Here is a 24,445-nt window from a genome sequence, read left to right as displayed (position 1 = left end):
TCTGCTAGTCTGTGGAAATATCCCTGTTGGTCTTCTTTAAAGTCATATAGATTTTTGTCCCTTAAAAATCAATGGACTTTTTATTTGTTGGCTTATTTTTTGATTATATTTTCCAACTTTTCTGAGTTGTCCACCAAACAACATGTTTTACTATTCGCTTTCCCAATAAATGATTTAGCTGACGCCATGTGTAACTTAAAAGTTCCTTAGAAGATCATCAGTTCTTGTTTCATTCTCCAAATAGTCTCATTTAGAGAGTTAAAGAACGCCAGCAGAAATATCTCTTAGATATGGGAAACTCTTCATCATTTTGGTTCTGGCAAAGGTGAGATGCTCTTTAACATACCAATCACTCGTGATCTTCAGTTTACTATTTTAAATTTCAACTTGTTTGGAACTTTGCTGCCTTAATTTTCCAGTTTTCATAAGTTCTTCACCAACGAGTTTATTTTACTTGTTGTTCACTGTCTAAATCAGAGGAATCATCAATTGGTCGAAGGAAAACAAAGAAAAAATTCTAACTTTCCTGAGTTGAGCTTGCCTAACTCAGGAAATTTAGAATTTTTTCTTTGTTTTTCTTCGACCAATTGAAGATTTCTCTGATCGCATGGTTAGAGATATTTGGGATTGGTAAGTCTTCATTTTTGTTTGATGCTACATGAAGACTCTTTTGGAGAGTAGAAAAGCACAACCAGCTATCATTTTCATTCTGGAACAAATTGCTCTTGCTATTCTCAGAAGGATTTTGAATAGATCTATTTAGATAATTCAGCTGTCTTTTTCTTATCTAGCTTTCCTGAGTTGCATAGCAAACAGCTTTCTATTTATTGTGGCGAGTTTGGCTACATATTCTAGCACCCCCTGAACATTTTGTTTTCTTCATTTGAAGCACTGTTTTGGGTTGATTTAGCCATCCGTCAGAAGTAGCACTAGCCATCCGTCAGAAGTTTTGGTTTTCTCGTCTGTCTTGTGTGACTGGAGATGAATTGAGCAGAATTGGTTCTTAATGTGCTCTTCTGGAAGCGTTTAAAATAAGGAAATAAATTCGTTATAGACCCTAAAATGATGTTAACAGAGACAATTAAGAGGTTTTAGCCCAGGAAATTCATTCCGCTCTGCTGGGTATCTGAATTTTTTGAATTGCAAGTTTTGAGTTTATGGCAGAGAGAGGAAGAAGAAGAGGAAAATCTTTCAAATCTCCTCTCCTCTCTCATCTACAAACTCAAGATTTGCGCAAGTAAACTTGATGTGTGTGAACCAGCACTAAGCAATTCTAAAAAATCAGATACATAGTAGAGTGGAATGGATTTTCGGGGACCCCCTCAATGTAAACATCATATTAGGGTCTATAATGAACATATTTAATTATTATTAAAACTTCCAGAAGAACAGAGTAGGAGGCAACTGATCCCAAATAAGCTCAATTAATCTCCGGTTCTGACAAAGTTTCCATTCATTGAAACTCTGACTATTAGCGGACTGGTGATTTGAATAAAACAACAAAAATCTAACTAAAACGCAAATTAACACAATAAATATTTCGAGACGAATGTCATACGCAAAATACATAACAAAATCTACACATTCAGCCAAACACACATGCATACACTTGCAAAGTTAGCAGAAGCTGAGAAAAGCATCAAAAAAAGAAGATGAAATAAAAACAAAACAGAAACAGAACGTTTTAGAAGAAGCTGCTCTAGCGGCAGTCACTCGTTAAACCAGCGACTAAGAAAGAGCACTTGACTGACTGGCGACTGTTTTAAAACTTAATTCAAATGTCTAAGTTTAGTTTAAAACCGGACGCCTGCGCGTTAATATATTTTTACGTAGAAAAAAACAACGAAATTTAAATAGAAATAAAAAGAAATACAAAAAAAAGTTTGGAGAAATTTAATTAAAAAAAAAGAAATGTTTTAATTATCTAACAAAAACACAAGTGAAAATATAATTAATTAAAGAAATTAATAAAGAAAAATGTCATCACCACCAACGGCTTTAGCAGCCTCAAATAAAGAGGAGGAAAAACTGAATTATTTTCAAAAAGTATGGCGTTTTCGCCGCTACCTAACCATAGAACCTTTCTTCTTCTTCTATTTGATGGCCAGTGTTTTCAATGCCATTGCCATGTTAAATTTCCCATTGGACAAGGCCTGTCGCGTTAATTTGGGCTACAGCAAAGAGGTGTGTGCTACCACTTTGGATAAATCACAGTATGACATTGATTGTGATGCTTTTAATTTCGAAAATGCCACCGAATTTGCAGCCTCTATGCAGGAAATGTTTTTCAATGACACTTCGCCGGGCTTCAACTATACGGTGTGTAAGGCGGAAGTGGGTGCCCAGAAATTGGCAGCCAATGTTTCGGGCAAAAGGGCGCCAATAGGTAAGAAGAATTCTTTTGGCATCATTTCAAATAATTTACAAAAGTTTTTAGTTGTTTAAGAAGATGTTACATGAATTGTATTACGTAGAAAAAATTAACTATATATGGTCAGACTAAAGCAAGTTTATAGTAACTACGAGGAACGGGTGTAAAGTTTTTGTAAACATGGTATGAGGGCGGATCAATAAACACATTTTTTTTAGCAAAAAAAAAATTTATTTTTCAACATATTCTCCTTTTAACTGAATACACTTAGTCCAACGTTTCTCCAGTTTTTGTATCTCTTCCAAAAATAGGATTTTTCGAGGTCTTTAAAAGAGGCATTATTTTGTCAATAATTTCATCGTTGTAGGTTTGACAATAGGAAGTAGTCACTAGGAGCTAAATCCGGAGAATATGGCGGATGAGGTACCAATTCGTAGCTCAATTCATAGAGTTTTGCCATTGTGTGCACCCGTGCATTATCAAAAACTCAGACAACTTTCTTAAACCCAGCTGGTCATATGAAATGCCTATGGCATCAACAATCTCATGCACTTTTACCCATCGGTCGGCCAACACCATATCGTGGATTTTTTCGACATTTTCGGGTGTACTGACCTCAATTGGCCGTCCAGAACGTTTAGCGTCATGTGTACTTGGGCGACCACAACGAAAGTCAGTAAACCACCTTTTTTACCATTGAAATCGATGGTGCAGAGTCTCCATAATATTTATTTAGCTTTTTCTTGGTTTGGTTGTTAATTTTTTTTGGCAAAAAATAATGAAAAAATCACCTTAGTTTGCATCAATTCAATACCTTTTAATTTTCTCAAAATTTGTAAACAGAAAGTCAGTAAACCACTTTTTTACCATTGAAATCGATGGTGCAGAGCCCCCATAGTAGTTATCCAGCTTTACTTGGTTTGATTGATAAATTTTTTTGGCAAAAAATAATGAAAAAATCACCTGAGTTTCCATCAATTCAATACTTTTTTTTTTAATTTTCTCAAAATTTGTTAACAGACCCTCGCGATATAATCACTTTTTACCCTATAAGGTACTTTACAAAACAAAACAACTAAATATATTAAAATATTAAAATTATCAAATCAAAATTTGTATTAATAATAAATTAAAACAAACCTTAATTTCTTTAATACAACACAATAAATAAATGTCTTTAAAATGACGTAAGATTTCTTGAATGTTTCCTCTTTTTCTGTTTCTGTTTCCCCAAAAACTTTTAATTTCTTTAATAAAAAAATACCACGAATAATAATATTAATAAAACCTGATTCCAAATAAAATATAAATTTACATATGACTTTAAATCCCATCAACTTAATACCAGTTGATTTGAAAATTAGTTTGAACAGATAACAAAAATTTACTGTTAAAAAAAAGAAATAATTCCAAAAATACCGGTTACTTCAAAAAACTGGTAAATAACATTAATAACATTTACTAAAATTATAAAATAATTATTAAAATAGCCAAAACTAAGTAAAAATTTAACAATGAATTTTATTTGTTTGATTGGTATTTATTTGTTTTATTAATAAATATAAATAATTCTTTGAACATCAGTACAATTATATCAAATAATAATTTTAAACAAAGAACTCGAATGACATTTATTACAAAAATTTTTAACAAATACAATAAAACTAGTTCCACATTGAATAATATTTTAGCTAGTTACCTACTAACCTACTTGCTAGGCTTTTGAATGGTGATTTTAATGCGAGCATGTCTTTGCGAAGCTGTCAATTGACAATCTCTGCTATTTTGAGTATTTTGGGTACTGAGTACTATTTTTGCCGGTACTCAATACCAAGAAGCTGAGCTGTAAAATAATTAATAATTTTTTAATGAATTTTTGAATCATTAAGTTAATGATTTGTAATTTTTTAAAATGCATTACTTTTGCCCAAAATATGAATGGATTAATTTTACCAAAACAATGAATTGAAGTTTGAATGAACTCATTTTGAATTAGAAATTCTTGAATGCATTCATTCTATCTAAAGAAATTAAATTAATTAAAATTTTAATGATTTAATTTCATTGTTATTCATATTTTAATTTACTTTTCAATTCGGATAAAAGTAACAAAAAATAAACAACTCCAATGCTTGAAGAAAAATTTCGCAGTCAAATTATTCAATTGATTTAAAAATACTGGACATTTTTTTTAATTCTTCCAAGAATTTTCCGATAAAAATTTAGGGAATTTTATGAAAGCATGAATTACAATTGCTATATCTTTATGGCTGAAATGAAAAAAACAAGTAAGAGTGATATATTCAGCTGTCGCGAATCTTGTATACCCACCACATATTGATAATTTTTCTGATATAGCGGTTAGTGACAATACAATTGTGGACCGATCCTCAATTATGAATGTTCAAGTCATTTTCTGAGAGAGACCTTGTTCTCCATACAAGGGACAAATGTTGCCCGATTTTCGCCATACACTATAATTTGCAGCTAGCTCCTATCGTTTGGGAGAAAAATGTATTCCAAAACCTTATTTTTTTAGTAAACGCTTTGTATGTATTTGAACAACATAAAAGGCTATACTAAAAGAGATAACATGCATATTTCTTGTAGACTTTCTCAAGGACTATCTATATTTTAAATTTCAGCTTATTCGGATAATTTTTTTGGTAATTTTGATTTTTGGTAATTTTTTTCACAAATGAGCGACTTTGAGGGGCCTCCCACTGATCCCCATTCCGCCTACGAAGCTTAATTTTTTTTTTTTTGGAAAAAAAATTTATGACAAAAAAATTGTTTGATGAAAAAAAAAATTCGGGTCAAAAAATATTTTTCCCGATTTTGACCCATTGTAGGTCCAACTTACTATAGCCTTGTCTACATCGTTGCAATGGACTTTGAAATATCTATCATTAGATATCCATATTGTCTATAAAATATCTCAGCCATTTGTGGACCGATTTTGCTGATATTAAATAGCAAAATTCTCGAAAGCATGTCTGACAGAATTATTGAAGATTTGGATCTGGGGTCTTCAGAAAATTGATTTCAACAGACAGACGGACAGACAGACAGACGGACATGGCTTAATCGACTCCGCTATCTATAAGGATCCAGAATATACCATCCAATTGATTTAAAAAGACTTTTGGACAAATTTTTAATTCTTCCAAGAGTTTTTCGGTAAATATGTTGTTAATTTTTTTCATATTTTTTCTAAATAATAAATTTTATGAAAACATGAATTCAATTCTTTTTATGGTTGAAATAAAAAAAAAACAAGTAGAAGTGTTATATTCGGCTGTCCCGAATATTGTATACTAGAGATGCTAATCGGGACTGATTTTCGAAAATCCCGGGGATCGGGATTTGGTAAAGAATTTCGGGATATCTAAAATCCCGAAAATTTTAAGAAAGAAACGTACATAAAATTATGTCTTTACAATTGAAAGTAAATGTTTTATTTAGCATCTATGGTTTCGTCTGCCATTTTGTTTTCGACATATGCTACTGCCGAAAAACATCTTTCACATTGACAAATCCGTTTGCAAATACTTATAACAAATCTGCAATTATTTTCCTCTTGTTCCTTCAGAAATAAAGTGATCTATTTCTTTCGCAAGTTGCAAATCTACATTATAACTTTGTTTCGTGATTGTTATTTGGGTTTTTTACGTTTATTAATAATATCTTTTAGCCTTTGAGCAATCGAAATATTTTCATTTTGTTCGAGCTCCTCATCTCAGATAAAATCAATTTCGTTTGAAGAGGATTTAAATTGAGTTTTGTTAGATAACTTACAAAAAAAAGGTGAAGAATTGATTTTCCAGAGCCCCACTCTAGGAAAACCAAAAGTACCGCTTTCCTTTAAAAGTTGAGTGTCTTTTTAACCCCAAGTGCTATTAAAGGTTAATTTTAATTTTTGTGCTATTATTATAAATACTAGACATCATGTTATACTTTTCTTGAGTTTCATCAAAATCGGACCAAAAATATATAACATTTCGCTATTTTTCCATGAGAAATTCCAAATATTGAAAAATTTTACCTTTGACCTTCTCGATTTAAGGGTTGACGTTTTCCGATTTTAGTAAAACTTTCAGACTATATTTAAAATTACATGGACTATAATATTCTGAATAGCTTTTACTTAAAAAACATAACAGTAAGTAAATTCGGCTCATTCGCCAAAATATGGCCAAAAAATTAGTTTTTCTCGAAAAACGCAAAATTTAAATCGCAGGTTACGGAAAAACTATAGGAGGTATTGACATATTTTTTTCATATTTTTATTCCCTATTATGTTGACAATAAATCCCCAAGTGATGATCAAAAAATTCTGAAATTTGTTTAACAAAAATTTTTAAAAATTTGAAATTGGAGTTGAAACGGCAGTTTCAACCGTTAAAAAAATAATTTATTTTGGTCATACCTGGGAATAGGTTAACGGTATCATACGAAGACAAAAACTCATATACAAGTAAATATGTATATATTTTAAGTAAAAATAAGCTCTTATTTTAATATTTCTCAAAATATGTTAATTTTGTTCATACGTTTCTTGTTCTAGTGGCCTGAGACACGTTAATGGCCTGGCGATTTTTTAATAACTTTAAAATTTTTTATCCAATTTTTGTGTTTTATGTCTTATTAGAACGACAATTACGTACACATATCGATTCTTTTAAATTAAATTGCAAAAGTAATAATTTAATGGCAAAATTTTTACAAAAACTGAAAAATTGCATTTTTTCCCCTTGTAAATGCACCACAAAACTAAATCGCAAGTCGGCACGGGTAGAGGGTATGCGTTCCGAAATTCCAAAAAAAAAAAATTTTGGGACACTCTAATGTTTGCCCATTATTCTCTCCATTCCATAATTTTCAGCTCCAACTTTTGCATTGAAATCCCCCATTACAACTTTAAAATCTTTGTCAGGGATATCTTTCAAAGTTTGATTAAATGCATCATAAAATTTAGTTTTCTGATATTCATCAGCGCCTTCAGTTGGGGCATAGCATTGAACTACCGTAACATTTTTGTCTCTACATTTTAGACGGATGCGCTCATTAACAAATTTGTATTCCTGAAGAATTTCACAAAATCTAGAATGTATTAGAATACCTACGCCATATTGGATTATACTTTTCAAAAATTCTACTAACTTGCTCAAGATTGCCTGATTGATAGAATGTTCTAACGTTCCATGTAGCAAATCGAAGTCCTTTATCATTGCTATGGGTCGTCATCGTTTGTTTTCTAGTTTAATTTTTTCTTATTGAGTTTCTGGGAATTGTTTGTGAGGTTTCGGATATAAAGAGGAATCGGCACAAGATATCCTATTCTGATGATGTTGCTGCCACTTAAGCCGTTAGACCGGCTTTTATTTTAATCATCACCTAATTACCTGAGACGTCATCTAGACCATCAGGCTACACAGTACGCCTTCTCACGTTAGCTAATTCAGAAGGGTATCAGAAACCATTGCCCGGGGAATACCTAGCCTGGGGCTGGCGGTGTGAGTTACTTTAACAATTAAGCAAAAGAATCATTCCTGGCCATTCCCAAGTGAATGGCAATCAGAGAACTTCTGTTAATTGCCATTAATGTGTGACTTAAAATATTTGTAAAATATAAATTTGTTCAAAGTATTGGCCATTGTTAGCTATAACATTTTTCAATCTTCCTGGCAACATATGGACTCCGAGCCAAATGAACTGCCCATATTTTCAGGCCAATAAAGAATCAAGCAAATTTCGGATATTCTGTTCTATCCCAGAGAGAGAGTGATGGTCTGATCAGATTTCAGCAGCTCACTTTTTTTCAAATTAAAGCAGTAAAGTAAAACTTCCCGCATATGACGCTCTGTTGGTACAAAATTCGACATTTTCTAAGCAACAAAAACACTATAATAATATAACTACATAATTGAGAATAAATGACGGATATGTATCTTTCAAAATGTTATTAAAAACAAAAACCGTGTTCAAAAGATACGCCATCTGTTGTAAATTCATCATTTTTAAGTCATACATCCAATATATAAGTCTAACTTCATATGCCTAAAAATTAGGGTTTTTAATTTCCTGACCTTTATTGATTCCCGGGAATCGGGAAATTTTTTTCACATTTCACGAAATATATTTTAAATTTTAATCCACAATTAAAATATGTCAGCCTTTTATTCCATAAATACATTCTAATTCATTAGCTTCAATCATAAGCATTTGTTTAAATTTAATTAATTTTTAAGTTAATTAATAACAAAATTTATTCAAACTTTGAATGATAAAATTTTTGTTAATTCAAATCTTCTACAAATTGAGTTAAAATGTGTTTTCTTCATTCAGTTTTGTTTCGCTTTTAATCATTTACAAAATGAATTGAAAAATTAACTCTCAAAGGAATGAATGCACTAAGAAGTGAATTCAATACATTTAACTGAATCGTAAAGAGATAAAATTTATTTTGATTTCTAAAATGGAATTAAGAATTTATTCCTTCGATCCTAAGTTATGTAGTTCATATGTTCATTTAATGTCTTATTATTTACAAAATATAAAAGTTTTTACAAATAACTTTTAAAAAATATAATGAAGGAAATTTCAAAATTATTAGATTTTCATTAAACAATGTCTGTAAAACACACTCATTATAAAGCTGTCATTGTTCTCCACACATACAGTGGTTGACAAAACAATGGAAACTTTTCCAAATATTTCATTAGTGGCTTAAAATCTGAAATAATTTTTAAAAAAATTTTAAAATTTTTGTAGTATTTTAATTGTATACTTTTATTAACTTAATTTAACACAAAACAAAGGATATAATTAATTAAATTCTAAAAATGAGAAAACAAAATTAAAAGATTTCTTTATTACGATTTGTTATTTACGCATTGAATCAATTAAAGAGTTGATTCCAATAAATCTTCCATCCAGGTGTAATTTTGGGTCCTTATTTTACGATCTACAATTTCCCATAGTTTTTCTATGGGATTGAGATCTGGCGATTGGGCAGGCCACTTCAAAACACGTACCTCGTTGGATTGTAACCACTCGGTTACAACCCTAGAGGTGTGTTTGGGGCGTTGTCGTGTTGGAATCTCCAAACTAGGAGCATATTTTCCTCAGCGTATGGATACATAACATCGTTTAATATGGTTCTGTATCCTATACCTGTCATGGTATCTTTTATAATACGAATTGGGCCCATACCTTGCCCTGAAAAACATCCCCATACCATAATATTGCCACCGCCAAACTTTACAGTCTTATTTGTGTACTTTGGATCTAATCTTTTTTCCTTTGGTCGTCTTACAAATGTTCTCCCATCCATCACTGCCTCTTAAATTGTATTTTGATTCGTCGGAAAAGAGGACAGTATTCCATTTCTGTATCGACCAGTTTAAATTTTACCTGGCAAATTGTAGACGAGCAGAACGGTTCTTTTTAGAAATGAGTGGTTTTTTCACAGGACGATAGTAACCAAGACCAGCCTCATTTGCCCTGCGACTAACTGTTCGGGTACTTATTTCTAATTTTAGGCTATTAGCAACCACTTAAGGAGTTATTTTTGGGAATTTCTTGAACTCTCTCGCTATTAAATTATGTTGTCTAGGAGTAGTCTTAGGAGGTCTTCCACCTAAATGTTGAGTTTTTACAGAACCGGATATTTTTTTGTTTTAAACCAGCTTTAAAATCATTAAGTATTTTATTTTTAAGTCTTCACAAATCTTAACTTTAGCCATTAAAAATTAGAAAAAGAAATTGTGAAAAATTACCAGAATTTAAAAATAAAATAACTGTAAACAGGATGCTTTTTACATCGTTCTTTTAAATATTATTTTCGTTTTACACTTCTTTCTTGCAGAAGTTTAAAAGTTTCCATTGTTTTGTCAGTAGCGAAATAATGAATATTTGAAATTTTGGGCTACATATGGAATATTTGGAAAAGTTTTCATTGTTTTGTCAACCACTGTATTTATTGGATAAGCGGCAGCAGTACGTATTCGGTAAAATAAAATATAAAATTGATGACTTGATTTCAATAAAATTGTTCTCATACTTGAAATTACCCACCCAGTTATAACTTTCATTACTTCACTACCTACACAATATCAATTCTATTGCTTTTTCTTAATTGTTCTGGAACCTGAAAATACCAAATGTTCTACTAGAAGTTTCTGTAATAATTCGATCCGGTCCATCTTGACACTGAAGATTATTCACCTTTATTTCTGGATCTTTTTAAATTTTCATTCGAAAAAAAAACAAATAAATAATAATAATAAGCGGTCTATTATTGCCGGGGTATAAGCGAAAAACTGTAAAAAAAAACTTTTCACGATTTTTGGTGAAAAAATAGAGTTATATCTGGGTTTCTTTTTAGTTTCGTCAGTTTTTAATTCCCGGGATTCCCGACTAAAAATCCCTACAAAAAATATATTTGTAGTTTTTTATCATTCTTGGAAACATTAGGAAATTTTGATTTAATGTTTATTATCCCGAGATCCCCTGATGGTCCCACTCTGAATTTTGTAAGTGTTCTTAACCACACAATGGCTTAAAATTTAGGAAAATCTTTAGAAAATAGAATCTATTTATCCTAGAACAAAGGTTTTTTCAGTTATAAACCATAATATGGCTAACATCCTGTGTGGGTAAATGGTTCAATATCCTGTGTGTAAAAGAAAAGGATTTTTAGGAATTTATATTTAAACGAAGATTTCAATTACAATGAGACCAATATTACAATTGAAATTGAACAATTTTATATTATTCTCATAAAAAAACACTGTACAACAACAACAAAATTACAAGGTCCAATCAATAAATTTTGATAGAGGAGAAAAAAAAAACAGACACGTGTATCGGCATTTTGAAAGTTTACATCTGAATTTCATTCAAATTCAAAATTCTTAATAAATGCGAAATTAACCCTAAGCTCTCTTTTGTTGTGTCTTATTTCTGACTTTCTGGTTGAATTTTCCGTTTTGGTGTATTCAGGGACTTATAGTAAAATTTCACGGTTAATATTTTTGCGGAACATTTTAACCCGTTAAATCCCTGTTTTAATGGTGTTTGTTGCTCTTTTTGAAAAGAAGGACAAAAAAGACCCATGTCTTGAGGATTTAGAGGGTTAACAGATTCTACAAAAATGTTCTCCGTAACATTTTACATAAATTTGCTGAACACATGTTATACCTAAAATGTAAGGATCATATGGTTTCTTATGCCTATTAAACAATAAGAATGTGCCGGAGTTGGAAAACTTTAACCCCCGCCCCAAATGAAATTCAGATGTAAACTTTCACGTGTATTTTTTCTTTTGTCTCCTCTATAAAAATTTATTGGTCGGACCTTGTAATTTTGGAAAAAAAATTGATTTTGTTGTGTAGTGTAATTTTAACTTTGCGCAACTAAAATGTTTGAATAACTTCAAATTTTGTTGACCATTAAGAATCTGTAGTTTTAACAAATTTGGAATGGATACGGTCCGTTGACTTATCGGAATTTTTTTGTTTCCTCCCAGTAGCAATTATTGGGCTATTGATCAAAATATTGATGTTTTAACATTTTAACAATCATTATGGATGATTTCCATACATAGATGTCATGACATATTTATGGTCTTAAAGATATAACAAACATTTATGTTAATTTCTAACTATCATAGTTTTAAAATCATTAATGAAATCAATTGACAAACTGGTTTATAATTATCTATTATCTAAGCAGCAATTTCAAATAGGTTGTTTCGAAGCTGTTGTTTTTAATTTTAATTGTTTAGAATTTATGTATGAATATTATTTTCTTGTAGCGTATCTCAAACACCAAAAGCACGTGTTAGCGCAAAACAAGCCGCCATAAAGAAGAAGCCTAATAAAATTGAGTTTTATTATATTTTTGTTAAATGTTTTAAAAAAAAGTAACCATATAAAGAAAAAAGATTAATGTGGTTAAAGTTGTTGTAAATATTTTTGGATATTGTTTTGATTTAAAACAAAAAAAAAAATTAAAACCGGTCGGTCCATTTGATTACAATATTGCTGAGACTCTTATTTATTTAGTAAAAATAATTGAATTTCCTCTAAAAATAAAAATTATTTAGTTTTGAGGTAATTTATTATTAAACTCAAATGAAGGAAGGCATTATTAGGGAATTGCAGAAATTCGAAATGAAAATTATTAAACCCTGATATTTCTTCCATAATCGGAGGTACAAAATATTTTGCATCGATTTGGCTTGTGTTTCAAATTTATTAATGTCTGATTTAATAGCTTTGTTTCTACACATTCGCATTTAGATTTGCATATATGCATATCAATAAACTCGTAAAATTTTCAAGTTCAAGTTTACGTTTTGTAATTAACGGATTTATTTGTTCAGTCACCTTATCAAAAAAAAATACTCATAATACTGGTATTTGAAACGCTTCAGCGACTAACTAAGATTAACTTACTGTTGTCTAAAATGTTAATGTTTTGTTTAAATTGTGAATAAACACACACGATTACCTTCAATTATTTGTAAAATTTGTAATTGAAATATTAAATTTAACAATTTAATTCAACAACTACTGTTCAATAACAATTTAATAGGAATTTGATAGTTACACTATTATGACAGTTGACTAGTAAAACTGTTTATTGAAGTGAAATTGCAATTTCTTGGTTGATGATTTTAAATGTTAATAACTCAAGTTAATTAATATTATGCATGAGGGTTGTGTGAGAAATATGTTTTTGGAAATAAAAAAAAAATGTATTTTTTTTAAATTTCATTTATTACAAAATTTAAAAAAACAAGTAAGAGAGCTATATTCGGTTGTGCCGAATCTTATATACCCTTCACCAAATTATACTTTAAAATAATTTTTTTTAAATATTTTTAGGTAAACAAAATTTAATTTTTTTTTAATTGTTTTTCAATTTTTTTTTTCGAAATTGTTTTTTAATTTTTTTTAAAATTTTTTTTTTTTGGAAAAAAAAAATTATGACAAAAAAAAATTTTTTTTATGAAAAAAAAATTCGGGTCAAAAAATATTTTTCCCGATTTTGACCCATTGTAGGTCCAACTTACAACATCGTTGCAATGGACTTTGAAATATCTATCATTAGATATCCATATTGTCTATATTAATGACTTAGTAATCCATATAAAGATCAAAAATAAGTAAAAAATCGAGGTTGTCCCGGTTTTTTGCTCATATCTCCGTTATTTATGGACGGATTTTGGTGATTTTAAATAGCAAACTTCTCGAAAGCATGTCTGACAGAATTATTGAAGATTTGGATACCGAAAATATGTGGGGTCTTCAGAAAATTGATTTCAACTAACAGACGGACAGACGGACATGGCTTAATCGACTCCGCTATCTATAAGGATCCAGAATATATATACTTTATAGGGTCGGAAATGAAAAATGTAGAAATTACAAACGGAATGACAAACTTATAAATACCCTTCTCACGAAGTTGAAGGGTATAAAAACCCTAAAACATTTTTATGTTTTCAATTCTGTCTTTGAGTTAAGTTTGTTTTCATGTTAAAGCCAAATATTCGGTTTTTAAAATATACCACTGATCAGAATTTTACAAAAATAACAGATTTCTTGTTTCAGAGGTCAAAGGTGAACTTTATAAATATTTGAGATTTTTAAATAATTTGTCTGTTTTAATGAAATTAAATACTTTTTTTCAGTTTTAATAAATTTTATTAAGAAAAATCCAAACATTTGTCTATATTTTTATTAACAATCTCCAGTATTTAAAAAGATGACCTTTAACCTTTCAATGTAAAGTTATTATTTTTTCTTACAATAACAAAACACATCTAAAATTTCCACTCAAAGTACACGCTTATAAAAACATTTTGTGAAAATGATCGTATTCACTTAATTGTGAATTAATTCGAAAAGAATAAATCGAATTTTATGATCGATATCTTATTTTGTAGCTATTTTTTTGTGGCTTTGCGATAAAGCAATAAATCTGAACTATTTTTGCTGTTTTCGATTTTTCATGATTTTTTTAAAACAAAAAAAATTAACTATTTTCACATAAAAAATATATATTTTGCTTCAATTTGTTATTACAACTCCGAAACTACTGAGCCAATTGAAATGCAATATATATGTGAAAATTTGTACATATCATGGGGAAAATGTTTTCAAAATTCAATCATTCGAAAGAAGAACATTACCTACTCAATTTTATGTATATCAAACAAAAAAGTAAAATTTTGTGATAATGAGCGAATTCACTTAATTGTGAATAAATTCGAAAAGAATCAATCGATATTTGTGATCGATATTTTATTTTGTTCCTATTACATGTGGCTTTGCAATAAAGTAATAAATCTGAACAATTTCTATCGTTTTCGATTTTTCATGGTTTTTTTAAAACAAAGAAAAAAATATTGTCACGTGAAAAATATATTTTTTACTTCAATTTGTTATTATAACTCGGAAACTACTGGGCCAATTGGAAAGGAATATATAAACGGATTAAATGTTATGTAACCCAGCAAAAATTTTGTGAATTTTTGTAATGATAACTAGTTATTTCATGCATTCTTTTGTAAGGAGTGGTGGTTACCCAGCACATTATTTTATTTACTAGAATAAGTACTTATTTTTATACAGGCTGGTAATGAACTTTTGCATTTAGCACAGCTATCTAGTGTGTTTGACTGGAAAACGGGAGGTTAGTGGTTCGCCACCTGTCAAAGCCATTAATTTTTTTGTTCATATCATATTCATTTATATGTTAATGTTAAAACTATTGTTAACTTCCAATAAAACAACTCGTACATGGAGCAGTGAGTTAGCAGCTTGACTATCAAACACATGCAAATAATGTGACTGTTCGATTCCCACACAAGGCAATATTTTTTGTGTTTTTTTTTAGCTACATATTCTTGTTGTGAATTTACTACTTATTTCTCAACTGATTGTAAGTACATTTGTAAGCTTGACCCCTGAATTTTTTAAAAATCTCGAACAACGGTGAGTAGTGTTTCAGTCAAATAATAAGTAGTTATCGCTTTGCTCCAATTATACTTGCTGGCTTACTAGGTAAGTAAAGCTTTTGCTGGGAATATTCAACTTTTCTTAGTTTATTTTAATAACATCGGAATAACCCTTTTTTAGTTATCAAAATTTATAAAAGAAATCTATCCATAGAATTGACAATATCTAAGTCGATATATCCATGTCCGTCTGTATGTTGAAATCATTTTTCCAAAGCCCCCAAATAACTTACATACATGATTCATACATCAATATATCGGGAATTCTTCCGACCCGTTTTCTATTTAAAATCGGCCCATAAATGGCTGAGATTTTAGAAAAAAACCAGGAAAACCTAGATTTTTGGCCTATTTTTGATCTATATCTGGATAACTAAGTCATTAATATAGACAATATGGATATCTAATGATAGATATTTCAAAGTCCATTGCAACGATGTATATAAGGCTATAGTAAGTTTGACCTACAATGGGTCAAATTCGGGAAAAATATTTTTTTAATCCGAATTTTTTTTTCATCAAACATTTTTTTTTATAAATTTTTTTTTAAAAAAATTTTGTTTAAGAAATTAAAAAAATTTGAAAAAAACTTTTTTTTAAAAACAATTAAAAAAAAAATTTTAACGAATCAAGCCAATATCAAATACTCTGTTCCAAAATGAAGCGTATCGCAGAGAGAGCGCTCTGCATCAATCGAAACAAATAATAGTCGGACTGGGCAAATTCTGGACTATAAAGAGGGTGAGGCAAAACTTCCCAACCACTTCATTCTAATTATTTTTTAACAGGTATTGCAATAGGTGTCCAAGTATTGTCATGATGGAATATACTCAGGTCTCGTTTTATGCGTTCCAAAAAAAATTGAATTCGCATAAAACGATACACTAGTTTCATATAAAAACGTTCCAAAATTCTGAAAAAGCGCATAAATTCAAATTTTCATTAAAAAACCAAAGCAAAATCGCATAAAAAATTCAACAAAAATATATTTATTTGATTTACTTAAACAGTAAAAACAAATCCGGTTTAAAAAAAATAAACAAAAATATAATATTAATTCATTAATTACAGAAAAAACAGAAAAGTATACAAAAAATAAGCTTAAACATTTTTTAAGAAAAATCTGTAAATATGTATGATTAATCTGAATCACTGAATAATTGTCTGCATCGTTTGGAATTTTTTCAACGTCGCTTTCATCACTAGATGATATAGTCATATTGTAAAATATCATTTTCATCACTAGAATTTAAAAAAAACATCAAAAATTTTAAAATTCATGTCTGGTCGCATATTCTGGGTGTTTTTCAGCAAATGTTCGCTACAAACGAATCAGTTGCGTTCGGTACAGGTTCCCTGTGATGGTCTGCTCATATTACAGCAGCTCATTATAGATAGATCCCTTTTGCTTCCACCAAATACAGAGAATTACCTTAGCACCATGGATATTTGTCTTATTTTGCGAGCTCTTGTTGAGTTTTACAACAATCTTCATGCCTCCAATTCATGGTCTTCAAACGTTTTTGGCTGGCATGGGCGATCTTTGTTTTCCATGTCAAAATCACCACTTCTGAACTGGACAAACCATGTTTCGCACGTTGAAATCGATGATTAAAGAAGTAAAGCAAAACTTTGCTGCCAAAAAATTCGACATTTTCGAAGCAAAAGCCTTTGTTGTTGTTAAAGCGTTATGTTCAAATTACAGATAAATTATACATTTTGAAGGGTACATTTTATTTAATTAATAATTTATTAAAAACAAAAATGATGTTCAAATGATACTTCGTCTATTGTAAATCCCGCATTGTTAAGTCATACACCCAATACATTAATATTGATTAGAATATCATAAGAGGAACTCAGATTAATGTTGTGGTTAAGCTTTTTGCAGACCTTGTAAAATATAGCATATATTTCTGTACATTTCCATTAACAATTTCCAATATTCAAACATTTGACCTATGAAGTAAAAGCTAACTAATTTTGATTAAAAAAACAACATATTCACCCTTATCGTGGTTGGCGTAAACGTCTTACGCCTACGACTGTTTCGTACTAGATTAAAGATAAAATGAAAACTGATTCTTTAATCTAGTACGAAACTGTCGTAGGCGTATGACGTTTACGCCAACCACGAAAGGGTAATTTGGCCTTTGAGCTCTCAGCTGAAAGTTGTCTTATTTTGGTAAAATTTTCAAAATATTATTTTTAAGATATTTGCTGTAATATTCCATAATTCTATTTATTAAAAAGCAGCATTAGCTAGTTTGACCTTTGACCTCTAAAGAAAAATTATCCAATTTCGCTTTAATATTATTCAGAAAAGCCTTTTAATTTTATTTAAAATAAAATGGAATTTTCAAATAAAATGAAGCATATTTTTTTAATTTCATCCAAATTTTCTGAAACTATACAATTTTCGGTATATTTTATTAAACAAATCCGAAATAGTACAAATGTGACCTTTGACCTCTGAAGTAAAAGTCATGCAATATTGTTAAAATTTGCAGCAAATGTTTCTTATGATCTAATTAAAATGGATTTAAATCCTTAATTTATTAAAGAATATTTTATCTTTATTTTTCAGCCGCTATTTTCCCCTTGATCGTACTGCTGTTCGCTGGTGGTTGGAGTGATCGTTATAACAAACGAAAAGCCTGCATGATTGCTCCCCTTATCGGAGAGTGTTTATCATTTTTGTGTAAGTGATTAATATAGAGTATTTTATATTAAAAAGTTAAACTATTTAACAAAGTTTTTCCAAAGAAGGTCTTTTGGTGTCCGCTATATTTTTCGATCAAATACCCATGGAATTTGGATCGTATGCAGAAGCCATAGTGCCGGCATTATTTGGTGGCAGTACTTTATGTTTAATGGCCATAGACAGTTATATGACAATATCCACGCCGGAAGAGGATAGAATTTTTAGGTAAAACTTTTTTTTTTTTAATTTATTTCTCTAATAATATAAAATTCTGTTTTACAGATTTGGCATTTTCGCCATGTTTGCCACGGGCATGCCTTTTATAGGTCAACCTATAAGTGGTTTATTGTTTCAATATTTGGGTTATATAAGTAAGTGTTAAAAAAATTAATTCAAATTTAATTGAAATAAAACAAATCTCTTATTTTAAAAACCATTCTTTAGTGTCCTTTGGTATGGCTTTAACTTTCAATATCATTGCTACCCTGTACATAATCTTTGTAATCAAAGAACTTAAACCTTCAATAAAGCCTGTGGATCTAACTAACCACCCGCCACCTCTACCCAGCCAGGCTCCGCCTCACATGCTGAGTCAAGGTGCTGAAAATCTAGCTTATGAGGTCACAAATTTAGAAGATATTACTCATCCCCATAAAAATGTCTCCTTTGAAATGTCTGCCAATGGCACTGACATCGTTACGGTCGCTCCCACGCCTGTTGTGCCGGACAACAAAAATTGGTTGATCAAATTCTTCGATCCCACCCTGGTGGTGGATTATGTTAAGTTTCCTCTGAAAAAGCGCAAGAATCGAGGCCGCATGTTATTGGCTTTCTTGATAATGGCCTATATGTTTACCATAGGACCGGCATTGGGTGAAAATGATTTTTGGAATCGTTTTGCTTTTATTAAATTGAACTGGAATGGCAATGATTTTAGTATTTATACTACATTTACTTCTGCTTTAGCTTTGGGAGGTAAGTTTTTGTGTTTAAGTTTGAAAAGGAAAATAATAATTTTGAAAATTTTCAGGTACTTTTATTGGCACTGCTATTTTCAGTAAACTGTTGAAATTCTCTGATGCCTTGGTGGGTTTTGTATCAGCTTTAACTACTGCTTTATCCAGAGTGTTATTTGTAAGTATAAACTAGAATTCATTATATTATTTCATATTATCTGTTTTACAAAATGTTTAAATTCTGCTAAATCTGTGGACATTTTTGCATTTCCAAAATCGAAAATTAGAATAACCTGTCTGTCTGTCCGTCTGTTGAAATCAACTTCCCGAAGCCCCCAAATAACTTCCATACACGATTCATATATCAATATCTCCGGCTTGGTTGCTAATTAAAATCGACAAAATCGTCAAACAAATGGCTGAGATATAAGGAAATAACCGGGACAACTCCTATTTTTGATCTATATCTGGATTACTAAGTCATTAATATAGACAACATGGTTATCTAATGATAGATATTTCAAAGTCCATTGCAACGATGTATATAAGGCTGGACCTACAATGGGTCAAAATCGAGAAAAATATTTTTTAAACCGAATTTTTTTTTCTTCAAAAAATTTTACTTAAAAAAAAAATTTCCCAAAAATTAAACTCAAAATCTCTTCTAAGGGATAATGAAAAATTTATTTGTATTTTAAGAATTTACATGCCGATTTGATTTTAATAAAATATTTTTATTAATTTTCATTATCATTTTTCAATTCCCATAAAGTTTATTATAAATCCCCACTTGGGTTATTTTCAAAATTTGCTGGGAATAATTGGGGATTTTTAAAAAATTGTTTTTTTAAACCTAATTCCCAAAATCGAATAGCAAAATCCCCTGTGAAGATTTTGTTAATTTTTTGGGGGGAATTTTATTTATATCATGTAATATTTGTTTTTAAATTAGATTTTTTAAATATTATCCCCTGAGGAGATTTTGTTAATTTATTGATGGGAATTTTAGTTATATCATGTTATATTTGTTTTTAAATTAGATTTTTTAAATATTATAAAATTTTTTGGTTAATTCCTGTGATTTTTCATAAAAATCCCCACTTTGGAGATTTTTAAATTTTTGTGAGAATATAAGGGGAACTTTAAAAGTGATTTTTAATTAATTCTTAAACTGTTTTAAAGTATTTTTAAGTAATTTTTCAAATTCCCAAAAAGTAAACTCAAAATCTCTTCAAGGGATAATGAAAAATTTATTTGTATTTTAAGAATTTACATGCCGATTTGATTTTAATAATTTTATTTATTAATTTCCTTTATCATTTTTCAATTCCCAAAAAGTTTATTATAAATCCCCACTTGGGGTATTTTCAAAATTTGCTGGGAATAATTGGGGATTGTTTAAAAAATCGTTTTTTTAAATCTATATGCTGTTTTTAATGATTTTTATATTTTTTAATAATTCCCAAAATCGAAAAGCAATATCCCCTGAGGAGATTTTGTTAATTTTTGGGGGGTAATTTTAGTTAATCATGTTATATTTGTTTTTAAATTTTATTTTTTAAATATTATAAAAATTTTATGTTAATTCCTGTGATTTTTCATAAAAATCCTCACTTTGGAGATTTTTAAATTTTTGTGGGAATTTACGGGGAACTTTAAAAATGATATTTAATTAATTCTTAAACTGTTTTAAAGGGTTTTCAAGTAATTTTTCAAATTCCCAAAAATTAAACTCAAAATCTCTTCTAAGGGATAATGAAAAATGTATTTGTAATTAATGAATTTCCATTCTGATTTTTTTTTAATAATTTTTTTTAATAATTCTCATTATTATTTTTCAATTCCCATAAATTTTATTATAAATCCCCACTTGGGGTATTTTCAAAATTTGCTGGGAATAATTGGGGATTGTTTAAAAAATCGTTTTTTTAAATCTCTATGCTGTTTTAATGATTTTTTTTATTTTTTAGTAATTCCCAAAATCAAATAGCAAAATCCCCTGTAGAGGTTTTGTTAATTTTTTGGGGGAAATTTAGGATAATCATGTGATATTTGTTTTTAAACTTTATTTTTTAAATATTATCAAAATTTGTTGTTAATTCCTGTGATTTTTTATAAAATCCCCACTTTGGAGATTTTAAAATTTTTGTGGGAATTTACGGGGAACTGTAAAAATGATATTTAATTAATTTTTAAACTGTTTTAAAGTGATTGCAAGTAATTTCTCAAATTCCCAAAATTTAAACTCAAAATCTCTTCAAAGGGATAATGAAAAATTAATTTGTATTTTAAGAATTTACATGCGGATTTCTGTTTAATAATTTTTTTTATTAATTTTAGTTATCATTTTTCAATTCCCATAAATTTTATTATAAATCCCCACTTGGGATATTTTAAAAATTTGCTGGGAATAATCGGAGATTTTTAAAAAATCGTTTTTTTAAATCTCTATGCTCATTTTAATGATTTATATATTTTATAATAATTCCCAAAATCTAATATAAAAATCCCCTGTGGTGATTTTGTTATTTTTTTTGGGGTAATTTTAGGAATATCATGTCCAAATTGTTTTTAAATTTTATTTTTTAAATATTATCAAAATTTTTTAAAAAATCCTTTAATTTTTTATAAAAATCCCCATTGTGGGCTTTTCAAAATTTTTGTGGAAATTTGCGGGGAACTTTATAAATATGTTTTATGTTGTTTCAAAATTATTTTTATCAATTTTAGTAAAAGTTTTAGAAAAGTTTTACCAGAAATTCCTGAAAATACAATTTGATTTTATCAATTTTCCTATTAATAAGTATTTATACCTTATTTTCCAGGGCTTTTCCAAAGACACTGCCACTTTTTATGCTGGTGGCATAGCGGATATGTTTGCGACTTTAAGAGTAATTGCCATAAAGACCATTGGTTCCAGTATAGTAGATGAAGAGGAATTGAGTAAGTTTAATAAATATCAACTGTAATCTAAAAATTTGTTTTATTAACTTTGTTTCCCCAGGTAAAATGTTCTCCATCTTCAGTATCTGCCAACCTATTGCCCAATTGATATTTACACCCATTTACAGTGATATTTATGAGAATACGGTGAATTCATTTCCGGGAGCCATTTTCTTATTCAGTGAAGTATTTGCTTTGCCAAATGTCATTGTTTTTATGTACGTTTTTTTGTAGAAATTAATTTAAAGTTTTATAAATATTTAATAATGTTTTAATTTTAATTTATTTCAGCATTTGTTATGTTGTGGTGAGACGTCGCAAGACCCAAATTAAAAAACGTGAAAAACTGGAAAATGGTCAAGGTAACACAACTCAGAGTAATGGTGATGTGGAGATAACTAGTCTTTAGATTTTGCAGAATTTCAAAATCTAAGTTTTTGTATAAATTATCAAACTATTTGTAAATATTCTTTTTATTTTTATATACGAGTATACTGTTTTTGTTTTTAATAAAATTAAAAACCATTTAAAATATTATTTAATGTTAAGAATTTTTGAAAGTTTTCTTAAATCAATTTTCATTTATTTCATTTTATTATTGATTTTTTATTTCAAATTCCCTGTAAATTGTTGGCGTTTTTTTTAAATTAAATCAAATGTCTTACTTTTTTCTTATTAATAAATTTTTATTTTAGTTTTCTCTCCTCTTTAACGAATTCTGCAAATTCATCTAATTAAAATGCAAATTTTTCTTTTCAATCCACTTGCATAAAATTATGCAAATGTTGAATAATTGCATTTAATATGTTCGCATCCTCTAATTAACAATTTTATTATTAAAACGAGTTAATTTTCATCAAGATTTTTTTAAACTTGCCAAGTGTTGCGTACACATTCACGAGTATGTGCTGTACATTTGTGTACTTTGCAAAAAAATATGATGAATTGCATAAAAATGTTGCAAGGTTACACTTACAACGAACTGTGAGCACCCTAAATAAATTAGAGACTAAATTTAAATATTTTAATGCCTTTCTTTTTATTTAAACTACGGGTTTTGGGAACAAGTTCCATGATTTCTGCATTGTAGTATCAGTGAAACACAACCCACATTACGACGAAGTTCCAGTGAGTCCATAGTGCTGGATAATATATATAAGTTCCCGTCGTTTCTACAAGGAGCATAGGGCCTCAATAAAATGTTTGAACATCTCTCTATTTTGTGTTAAGGCCTTCACTTCTCCCCAAATCTTGCCACTGCTATTTACTTCGGCCTCAATCTGCCTTCTTCATGTATGAGCTGGGCGTCCCCTTCTTCTGTTCCCTTGCGGACTCAAGTCTATGGCAGTTCTAGTGATGTCGTTAGGCTGCCTTCTAAGGGTATGGGCGATTCAATGACATTTTCGTCTCCTTATCTCAATCTATAGAATTTGTTCCCAGGATCTGGCGAAGACAGCGTTTCACGAATACTTGCATTTTCCGTATATCACGAGTGGCAGTGTCCCAAGTTTCGCAACCGTACAAAAGGGTAGACTTTACTTTTGCATTGAAGATTGCTATTTTCGTAAGCAGAGATAAAGACGGTGATCTCCAAATAGGGTTTAGGCGACCAAATGTTTGACATGCCTTCTGCAAAAGATTGTCGATGTCCTCACCCGATAACCCGTACGTAGATATAATGCTCCCAAGATAGCAGAATTGGCTGACATCTTCTATTTCGCTAACATCTATTGCAAATAAATTCAGGGAGGTTGCGTTTATACGTAAAGTTTTTGTCTTCATGACATTTATTATCAAACCTGCTGATTCCTCTGCCAGCGTTACGCTTAGTATGTTCGCCTCGAGATCTGAGTAACTGTGAGCCAGTAGACAAATATCGTCTGCATAATCAAGATCGTTTAGGCGACCCTGCAATCCCCACAATATCCCCCTGACGCGGCATGCCGTTATCCAAGGCTCTACCAAGGATCGTGTCCAGATTAAATAGAAGTGGTGACAGGACACATCCCTGTCGGACACCTATCCCAACTCTCACAGTTTCACTCAGCAATTTGCCATGTTTTATTCTACAAGAGTCATTTCGGTATAAGCTTTTCATAAGGCGTATAAGTTTGAGAGGTATTCTCCTACATGCCAATGAACTCCAAATCACATCGTGGTTTAGTTTATCAAAGGCCTTCTCGAAGTCTATGAAGCATAGATACAATGGTGAGCGCCACTCTACAGATTATTCCACAATAACACGTAGGCTGTTTATGTGGTCGATGGTCCTTTTGTCGGAAATCCTTTTGGTAATTATCTGGGCTATTACTTTATTAATCACAAATAGGAGAGTAATGCCGCGCCAGTTATTAAGGTCCGTGAGATCACTTTTAATTGGTATATTTATTATCACGCCCTCAGTCAGCTCGTTGTCGAGATTTTCGCTCTCCCAGAAT

The 24,445-nt window shown here is 29.9% G+C and overlaps 2 protein-coding genes across 2 annotated transcripts in view; one reads left to right on the top strand and one right to left on the bottom strand.

The window, feature by feature from the left end:
• Window positions 1-24,445, bottom strand: part of Vsx2 (Visual system homeobox 2) — a 233,765-nt gene that overhangs the window by 147,665 nt on the left and 61,655 nt on the right. The window lies entirely within an intron of this gene.
• Window positions 1,843-22,544, top strand: LOC135957577 (uncharacterized). Its single transcript, XM_065508354.1, has 9 exons — window positions 1,843-2,386; window positions 17,992-18,105; window positions 18,174-18,333; window positions 18,391-18,479; window positions 18,553-19,083; window positions 19,139-19,242; window positions 21,890-22,007; window positions 22,069-22,225; window positions 22,299-22,544. The coding sequence occupies exons 1-9, from the start codon at window positions 1,978-1,980 to the stop codon at window positions 22,414-22,416; spliced, it is 1,800 nt and encodes a 599-aa protein (XP_065364426.1). The 5' UTR covers window positions 1,843-1,977; the 3' UTR covers window positions 22,417-22,544.

Source organism: Calliphora vicina, chromosome 4 (genome assembly GCF_958450345.1).
Source record: "Calliphora vicina chromosome 4, idCalVici1.1, whole genome shotgun sequence".
In the NCBI taxonomy this organism is placed as follows: Eukaryota; Metazoa; Arthropoda; class Insecta; order Diptera; family Calliphoridae; genus Calliphora; species Calliphora vicina.
The sequence above is the reverse complement of the archived record's forward strand: the minus strand, read 5'-3'. Positions and strand labels throughout refer to the sequence as shown.

Excerpts from the sequence above, each read along its gene's own strand:
- LOC135957577 (XM_065508354.1), top strand. The coding sequence starts at position 1,978 with ATGTCATCACCACCAACGGCTTTAGCAGCCTCAAATAAAGAGGAGGAA. Across the intron at positions 18,480-18,552 it reads TCAATATTTGGGTTATATAA|TGTCCTTTGGTATGGCTTTA; the intron begins GTAAGTGTTAAA and ends ACCATTCTTTAG. Across the intron at positions 19,084-19,138 it reads TTCTGCTTTAGCTTTGGGAG|GTACTTTTATTGGCACTGCT; the intron begins GTAAGTTTTTGT and ends GAAAATTTTCAG.